At 36.2% G+C, this 9408-nt stretch overlaps 1 protein-coding gene across 3 annotated transcripts in view; it reads left to right on the top strand.

The window, feature by feature from the left end:
• Positions 1-9408, top strand: part of cert1a (ceramide transporter 1a) — a 25444-nt gene that overhangs the window by 6011 nt on the left and 10025 nt on the right. For 2 of the 3 annotated variants that reach the window (XM_016527967.1, XM_016527966.1), the window contains exons 4-5: positions 8135-8242; positions 8376-8514. In XM_016527967.1, the coding sequence (XP_016383453.1) occupies positions 8135-8242; positions 8376-8514 (247 nt within the window). Of the gene's footprint in view, positions 1-5645; positions 5734-8134; positions 8243-8375; positions 8515-9408 lie in introns of those variants that run through there. The other variant, XM_016527968.1, reaches the window with a different exon arrangement.

Genomic DNA, 9408 nt, shown 5'->3' with positions numbered 1-9408 from the left:
CTGACCTCCTCTGATGTTAATAAAGCTTGCATATGGATCCGCACGTCTCACGTCTTCTCAGCCCCGTAACATCAGCATCTTGATATGCCACACCTGTGAGGTGGATGGATTATCTTAAGGAAGGAGAAGTGCTCACTAACACAGATTTAGACAGATTTGTGAACAATATTTGAGAGAAATAGGCCTTTTGTGTACATAGAAAAAGTCTTAGATCTTTGAGTTCAGCTCATGAAAAATGGGGGCAAAAACAAGTTGTGTTTATAATTTTGTTCAGTGTATGTTCTGTTTACTTGGTTAACTTACAGCTATAATAGCCATGACTTTGTCCATATAAGGGATTTCCTGATTTTCGCTACTTCTATGACTGGATATGTGGATTTTCTGTGCGAGGGCGCCCTCTGGCGTCCAGTATGAATGAAACAGACATCATGTGTTTATAGTGCTAATGGCCAATTCATCATTTTTGGGGGAATTTTTTATTTTTTTTTATTTTTTTTAAATAAGTATCAGTTTAGGCACCAGAACCGTTTTAAAAGTATCGATTTGGCAATGGTATCGGAAAAAACCCAAACGATACCCAACCCTAGTCCCGCATGCTATTTTTCTTGCTATCGTTTCCTTTTGCTGTCATTTGAAAGTACAGTGAGCCACTGTGGAATTAGTGGAGAATTCAGACTGAATTTGTGTACTTTTCATAGTATAATTTGATGAAGGGCTTATGTCTCAGTTGTTGATGAAGTATGTTCTTTAGGTATCCAGGTGTGTAGAAAGAGGGGTTTTGGGGTTTTTTTTTTTTTTTTTTTTTTTTTTTCATAAAGATTGTATTTTCTACACAAGTTATCGTATATATTCCCAAGAAACTCGGCTCAACTCAAAAAAAAACTTTATCCCGGTCTTGTGTAAATTAAAAAAAGTTATCAAATTATAATAAAAATTATTTTGTGACATGATGCTCATAATTTGGCCTATCTATTAATTTATTAATTAAAAAATAAAACAATTAAAAATGCAATTCACACACACAGTGACTTGGATACACCTTGACTTGGCATGTTTTTACTTCTGAATTATAATTCATTTTGATAATTTTTTTGGTGATTATAATAAAAAATGTCAAGGTTATATAATAGTTCTGATATCGTAATGAAGAAAAAAAGCCTCATTTAAAATTAATTAATCTAATAAAATTCTTGAAAAGCTCGACTTGAAACTCCCCAATAATGTAATGTAATGTAATGTTTATAAATTAATCATCAGTGATAGACATTTTATTAAAATACTATTTCCTTTAAAAACACTTTAAAATATTTGTGAAAATTATGGTCAAAATGTGAACACCCACTTGTATTCAAGATCAAAAGTAAATAATTTATGAAATTCTATTTAAATAAATGACTTAAAAATTTCATGGTGTAAATATTATTTATTTTTCAAAATCAAAAACCAACAAGAATATACTTCCAAGAATTATTAAAATAAACTATATTTTCTATTCTTTATCATGGACACTAGTCCATGTCATTAACCCTGGTAGAATTTATTCCTCTATACTACACCTGCCATGTTGGCATTGTCCTTTGACCGATGACATAACAGAAACTGCAAAAATAATTTACTTGTTAAACCATTTCTTAAAGGGGTCATATGATGCGATTTCAAGTTTTCCTTTCTCTTTGGAGTGTTGCAAGCTGATTGTGCATAGATAAGATCCCTGAAGTTGCAAAGACTAAAGTCTCAAAACCAAAGAGATATTCTTTATCAAAGTTAAGACTCTGCCACGCCCCCCTAAAACGGCTCGTTCTAACACGCCCCCACATATCTACCTCACTATGTGGAAATATTTGCATAATGCCGCCCAAACGTTCATGCAAAGAAAGAAGGCGTGGTTTCAGGAACAGCAGTTAGTGTTGAAGCAGCCATGTCAGGGAGAAGCTGTGTGTTTCTAGGCGAAAGCAAAAGCACTATATTTGGCCTTCCGAAAGTAGATGCAATTAGGAATCTTTAAGATCACTTACAACAGAACAGCAATCTTTGTAGAAAACGACGCGTTTGAGAGAGGCGGGGCATAGAGGACCTACAATAATGTACAGTATTTTAAAAATAATGTGTTTTTTGAACATTAAAGCATGTCAACATATTCTGTTAAACCAAATACACAAAATAATTATCTTTAAAATAGCATCATATGACCCCTTTAATACCTGTTTGACATACTGCTTTTTATCTCCTGTGTAGCAGGGAAGTATGTCCTAAAAAAGTCAGCTCTGCTTTCTGAGTGACATGTTGGCAAAGATTATTTTGCATGAGGAGAAACGAGAGATTTGTTGTGCAAGTGAAGTCTGGCAGTGGTTTGCAGTGACGTATCATGTCTTGAGAGAGATTTACAAAGGGAGAGTCCTGAGGAATGTGCTGATCTGAATGGCTCTCACATGTGCGAGTAGAGCTGAACTCAAAAGGAGTAGAGCTGTGTTTCTACACAGCTGGTGTTTGGATCCAGGAAAGGGTGTTTGTGTGTATAGTTGTGTTTTTCTGACAGTGAGTGGGAGTGTTTGGCTGTTTAAGCAGCTATTTCACATACATTTCTTAAGAAAAGTATCAGTGTTTTTTTTTTTTTTTTTGTATGTGTGTTTTCTGTTGACTTTCATTGGACTGAGAGAGACCATGTAAAGCTCTTTGATTCTTTTGAAGGTCATAATGGCATGAACTGAAGCTCTGTGGAATTATGAGAACTCAACATTGAGTTTGGTTGCTAAATTACCAAGTCCTTCAGTGAGTTCATTAATGTGAATTAATGTGTTTGTGTCATTTTGGGAACATTGTAATCTAAAAAGACAAATACAGCAGAAATAAGTATTCCGTGATAGTTTTACACTTATGGCCACTTCTGCCATCTGCTGGTGAAGAGTGCTATTGCAGTTGTATCATGTGACTTAAAAAGCTGTTTTACGACTTCAGAGGGGAGCCTTTCTGGTATTTTTAAATTATAGAATTGTTCACCTAAAAATGAAAATGAAAGGAGACATAATTTACTCAAACTCTTTTTCCAAACAAATGTTTTTCTTTCTTTGGTTACACAAAAAATAGAGTTGCTTGCCAGTTGCCAGTGGCGGTTCGTCGGGGGAGGCAAGGGAGGCACAGCTTCCCCATAATTTTGAGGTGAAAATGGGAGGAGGACGATTTAATGTTAATAAAATTCACAATTCATTTCAGTTCATGTCTCAGAATGTGTATTTTTTGTTTGTAATTTCACAGGATAGAGAAGGGTAGGGGGAGGCCGGGGGAGAGCTGAGCTCTCGTGCCTCCGTTGGTAAAAAAAATTAGCCAATCACCATCGAGTGTTCACTTTCAGTTCTGAGGAGTGTTGAGAAAAGAAACCTCGCAGGGGAGGCTAGCCTCCCTTCTGATATCAACCAAGCATCATAGAGACGTAAATTACGTGATATTAGTTTGAACGTCTCCCGCTGCGCTGATAATGTACCAAGTACTTATGAGTAGCGATATTGAATATTTGATTGCCAGCAGATTTACCAAGCTGTCATTCAAACAGTATATATACAAATTTTAAAAAAGGGAAAACGGCCTAAGCTGGATATAGGCTACAGCAGTCGGCTTAATTAAATGGCGCACCAGGCAGCTCTCTTTTAACACAGACTTTTAAGAAGGGATGGATGTTTGCTTCAAGTGATTGGCCAGGTAAGTGAAATTATATTATCTTGCTGTATGCGTGTCGTTTTTATTTACGTTTTCTGACTAAAAGCAACCAAAAATCCATTTTAAAGTGGTTAAGCAAATAATAATAATAATAATAATAATAATAATAATAATAATAATAATAATAATAATAATAATAATAATAATAATAATAATAATAATAATAATAATAATAATAATAATAATCGGCAGGGATCCCAGACCAATAAAATTTTGTTTGCCGCCTCTATTTTAAAACCCACGAGCCACCACTGTTGCTTGGCAGATGTACGTTTTGTGCTTTTCCATAGAATAAAAACGGGTTTGGAGACTGTGGCTGCCAAGCTCCAAAAAACAACAGAAAAACACTATGAAACTATCAAAAAATGGTCCATATGAGTGGTGTACTATATTCAAATTCTTTTGAAGGATATCAAACCAAAATGTTGTTATTTGCTTGAGTATCGCTGTCATTGACATTTTCAGACTTGGACACATTGTGCTAGGGAGCATTATTAGTTGTTAACAGCTTGAATTTTATTGTTGTATATCCATATAGCTTTATAGCTAGTATTGGATAACTTGTATGGGCCACTTTTATGGTGCGTTCATTTACTATATTTTTGGAGCTTAACTGTCCCAGTCCCTGTTCTCTTTTATTGTATCGGAATTATTTCCGGTTTTCTGGTTCACACTTCTTCCTGCAACAGAAATGATAATAAAAAATATCTCGAACAAAAATTCATTATGAAATATAATTGTACAATTACTCAAAAACATCATGTTACCAAGAGTTCCACAGAGAATTAGTGTGTCAAAGATTTGAATTTCTGCATGACTGTTATGCAGTCGCATAATTATACATGTAGTATGCTTATACTGTAGCTAGGACCATATACATATGTAACATTTTATAGCAGTATCTATACCCGTCTCTCCACATTCTCTTATATAAACACAAACTGAACCAATGAATCTGTTGTTTCGACCTGCCTCTTGTTTCTGCTGGGTACGGCTTCAAATCTAAAAATGTTATTTGAATCACCAATCCCTCCAACAGAAGAGCGCAGTAGAGAGGCTGCTGGCACTCAGGTCAGCGTTGTTTATTGCGACTCTTCGTTTGCTGAGGTGAGCTCTTATGTGTACGCGTGCGTGGGTGATGCAGGCTGGGGTGGATGGGCATTTTCTGCTCGCAGTCGTCCGGCTGCATGAATAATGCATGAGTATATTCAGTCATCTGAAGACGCTGCTTGGAAAGCTCTGCGCTGCAAGAAGACTTCTGAACCAAAATAAAGGGCTTGATTGGATCAGGAACTCAATGGTTTTGGGTGTTGGTGTGGTTCAAGAATGCATCGGTCCATTTTAAGACGAGCGCTGAGCTGAGGAGTACGGCACAAGACGGAGACATGCCCAGCAGCATCTGATTAAACGCTCTTTCAGACTCCTTAAACGCACACGCTCTCACATTCACTTACACACTGCTGGATTAGATTTGCTGTATGATTTATGTTGATCTTATTGCAGTTAGGTGAGTGTAGCGTGTGCGGCAGCTCTGGGAGTTTCGGTGTCTGTATGGTTTGCCATCTCTCTCTCTCTCTCTCTCTCTCTCTTCCACATGCTTTGCAGACCCACCCACAATCTGTCTGGCTTTATACTGCCTCAGAAACCCACCTCACATAATTTCTTCACAACATTTCCAACGCTAATGGCTTTACTGCTGCTTTAAAGCTGAGAACGGAAAGAAACTTGTCTCCTTGTTCGTTCCCGCTCGACCATGTGCTTGTGAAATAGAATTCTGGGAGTGTCCAGCAAGAGAACTGGGAATTCTTGGAGTATCCAGAGAGAGAATTGGGAATTCTTGGAGTGTCCAGAGAAAGCACTGGGAATTCTTGTGGTGTTTGGAGAAAGTACTGGGAATTCTGGGACGGTCCGGAGAGTGAGCACTTTTGGGAGTGTCTGGAAAGAGCGGTGGTCATGCTGGGGCCAAGCACTCAGGACTGCAGCAGTGCATTGTCCTGCTTTGGCTGCTGGAATGGGCGAATGGTGGGCTTTTGCACATTAGCATTTTAACTTGTGTCATTTACTTGTTCACCATCCAGCACTCTTACTCAACCATTCATGTTTTCATCACCACTGACATCTTTGCTGGCAGTTTCAATTACAGTAATTGTTTCCATCATTCACTGATTGGGATGAAGCAGGTTTTTTTTTTTTTATATATGTTTTTGTTGCAGTTTTTTTTATGGATGCTCCATTGGAGTTGCATTTAACAACCTGCCCAATCTGTCACTGGCTATTAATTAAAGCACTTTATAAAATTAAATCTTCCACGAGCCAAGCGTCAACCGTTTTACAGTGTACTCATGAAAGGACTGAACGAAGGCATGTTCAGTCAGGTACAGTGTCTTCTGACCAAATTAAAGAGTTACATGTTAGTACTGAATGCACTAAGCGTGACCTTTTACACTACTGTTCAAAGGTTTGGGGTAGGGCTGCACAATTAATCTAATTTCTAATCGCGATTACAATTACAGATGCCACAATCACATAATCGTTCAAAGCGGCAATTAATCGTTCAAAGTCCGTTTTTGTTATCCTGCATGCTTAAGATGTGTTTTTTTCTTTCTACTGGTTATCTTAAGGGTTTTTTCATTGTTTTAATTTGAGTTTTAGCATAACATTATAATACCATGGATATTTTTTACTTTTTATTTTAAGAAGAAACCAATCCTATATATATATATATATATTTGACATTTGAGGCTTAATACTATAGAAAAGCAATAAGTTTTTCAGTTAGTGTTTTCAGCTGGTTTATTTTCATATAAAATATGGCATGCAGTTGCTTCAAACATAATTCAATGTAAATTGCGATAATCGTAATTAATAATCGCAATTACAATTTCAAGGGAATAATCGACAATTATGATTTTTGTCATAATTGTGCAGCCCTAGTTTGGGGTAAGATTTTTTTATTTATTTATGTTTTTGAAAGAAGTCTATTATGTTTTCCAAGGCTGCATTTACTTGATCAAACATACAGTAAACAGTATTATTGTGAAATACCATTACAGTTCACAATAACTATTTTCTGTTTTAATATATTTTCAAATGTAATTTATTCCTGTGGTGGGAAAGTTGAATTTTCAGCTGCCATTTTCTAGTCCAGCATCTGAATAACATTTCAGTTTTGCTGCTTAATATTTATTATATGGCAGCTTATAACAGTGATGCTTTTTTCAGGATTTTTTTTTATGAATAGAAAGTTCAAAAGAACAGCATTTATTTTAAATCATATCAGAACTTCAAAATAATATTCAAAACTTTCGTTTTCTGAGAATGATGCACAACTACATGTCACACACTCTTTCAGTCTATATCTAGATTCTTTAATGTTTATTCCTGGTTATCCACCCCTGACAACACCCCTGCCAGGAAATGCACTTACAGTATCATGATGATGATGATGATGAGAGATTGAGATGGAAGAAAGGGAATCTGGGATGTGTTTTGTGTGTTATATAATCATTTGCAGTTGTCCCTCTCCTTAAGAAACGGCCTACTTCCTGATTTATGCAGCTTCGTTGCTTTGTCAGGTGGTGTGACAGGCCAAAGCTTGCAGCAGCAGTTGTTTTTCTCTTGTGTTCATGCCATGTATCTTATGTCATTCATAGAGGCAGGTGTATTTGTGTAGATCATAGATCTAGTAATAGCTGTGGAGATCTGTCTGTGAAGATCAAAATTGTTAAATGCATCAAAAATGTCAGTGAAGCCTTTTTAATGTTACCAAAGATTCCTATTTAAAATAAATGCTGGTATTTTGAACTTTCTGTTCATCAATGAATCCTGAAAAAAAAAAAGTGTAACGTTTTTGACAAATATATTAAGCAGCACAACTGTTTTCAACATTGATAATAGTAAGAAATCTATCTTAAGCACCAAATCAGAATAGTTAGAATGATTTCAGAAGGATCATGTGACACTGAAGACTGGAGTAATGATGCTGAAAATGAAGCTTTGCCACCACATGAATAAATGACATTTTAAAATATATTAAAATAGAACAAAATTATTTTAAATTGTAATAATATTTACTCTTAATGACCCTAAACCTTTGATTGGTAGAGTATATTGTTCCCAATGTCCTCTACTGGGTAACTAATTTGTAATTCAGTATTAATTAAAATATTAGATGTGACTTTGATCCAGCTTTGGTTTGTAAAAAAAAAAAAATGTTTATAATAACCAACAGTCTTGTTATCCATTTCACCTACCAGCCGCTTTATTTCTTTGCAAGATTCAGAAATACTCATTTCTGACAGTTTTCTCTGTACAGCTTCAACCATGACACCTCACTGCCCAATGGTTCAATTGAATGTTATTTTTGAACAGGTGTGAAGTTACTTAACCGGCTCTTTTTCTTTGTGCTGTGTTTTGAGTGCAGGCTGAGTCAGGCTATGGGTCTGAGAGCAGTTTACGCCGCCATGGCTCCCTACTGTCCCTCACCTCTGCTGCCAGCGGCCTCTCCACCACCTCCGCATCCTCCTTCAAGGTGAGTCTCAGCCTCTGCCCTCAGATCCAAAGCTCCAACACGGCCACATTTTATGTAGCCAAATGTCTTGTCATGGGAGATGACATTTCTGTTTTTATAACAATTGAATATTCATTTACAAACTGTTGAACAGAAGGGATACAGCCTGCAGGAAAAGCTAGCGGAGATGGAGACCTTCCGGGACATTCTCTGCAGACAGGTGGACACACTGCAGAAGTATTTTGACAACTGCGCAGATATTGACAGTAAAGATGAGCTCCACCGGGACAAAGGTGAGGAAATAGAATTTTGTTACATTACAGTTTTATCTGACTGCAGAACCAATTTGGCTTCAGGCAGGAGAAAACTTACCATTCAGAGTCCTTTTTTAGAGTAGTGCTATTTTATATTGTGAAAAGTGAAAATTGTTCCAAAGCCTTAGACTTTCGTTCATCTTTGAAACACAAGTAAAGTAGTGCTTGCTTGATCCACAAGTATCAATGAATGAGGTTTGTTCTCGTTTGTCAAGCAAGCACGATTGAGCTCCTGTTAAAGGTCCACTAAAGTGCCTTGAAACGTGCAGCTTTATTCTATGTGTTGACGTAATTTCAGCTGAAACAGGAAGAGGGTGTGGGACATATTGAGCAGCCCCACCCCCTTTTTAAATAGTCAGTAGTGTTTTATTTATATTACATCTTGGGCCAGAGCCGTTGAGCTCAGTAAAGCTGCATTTGTCAGCTTTATGACAGCCACAGTCTAATAAATTACCCCTTTACATTCAATATTGATTAGGGTTGGAGCTAAACTCTACAAAAAACTTACTAAAAGCCGAAAAACTTGAACCATATTTGATGTTGTCTATGTTGTGTGTTGAATACTGTTTGTATGTGAATAAAAGCAGGGATGCATGATATTAGATTTTTACCGATATTTTCCAAATAGTTATGGCTGATACCGATATATATATTCCCTTTTTTTTTCTTTTCTTGAAACAACACCAAGTCTCTCCTGTGCAGAAATTATAAACAATTTGATTCGTTTTTAGCGAAAACTTATTTATTAGAACTAATAAACAATATTAAAGTTTTTTTTTTTTTATGAGAGTACATTGAAATCTTTGAAAATACCTTTAATAAAATCAATCTCTGTTGCTCTTTTTTACTTTTCAATGCATGAAATTTTTTCAA

This window comes from Sinocyclocheilus rhinocerous, unplaced genomic scaffold, assembly GCF_001515625.1.
Source record: "Sinocyclocheilus rhinocerous isolate Xijiao unplaced genomic scaffold, SAMN03320098_v1.1 scaffold62, whole genome shotgun sequence".
In the NCBI taxonomy this organism is placed as follows: Eukaryota; Metazoa; Chordata; class Actinopteri; order Cypriniformes; family Cyprinidae; genus Sinocyclocheilus; species Sinocyclocheilus rhinocerous.
Note: the sequence above shows the minus strand (reverse complement) of the source record. Positions and strands in the feature narration are given on the sequence as shown.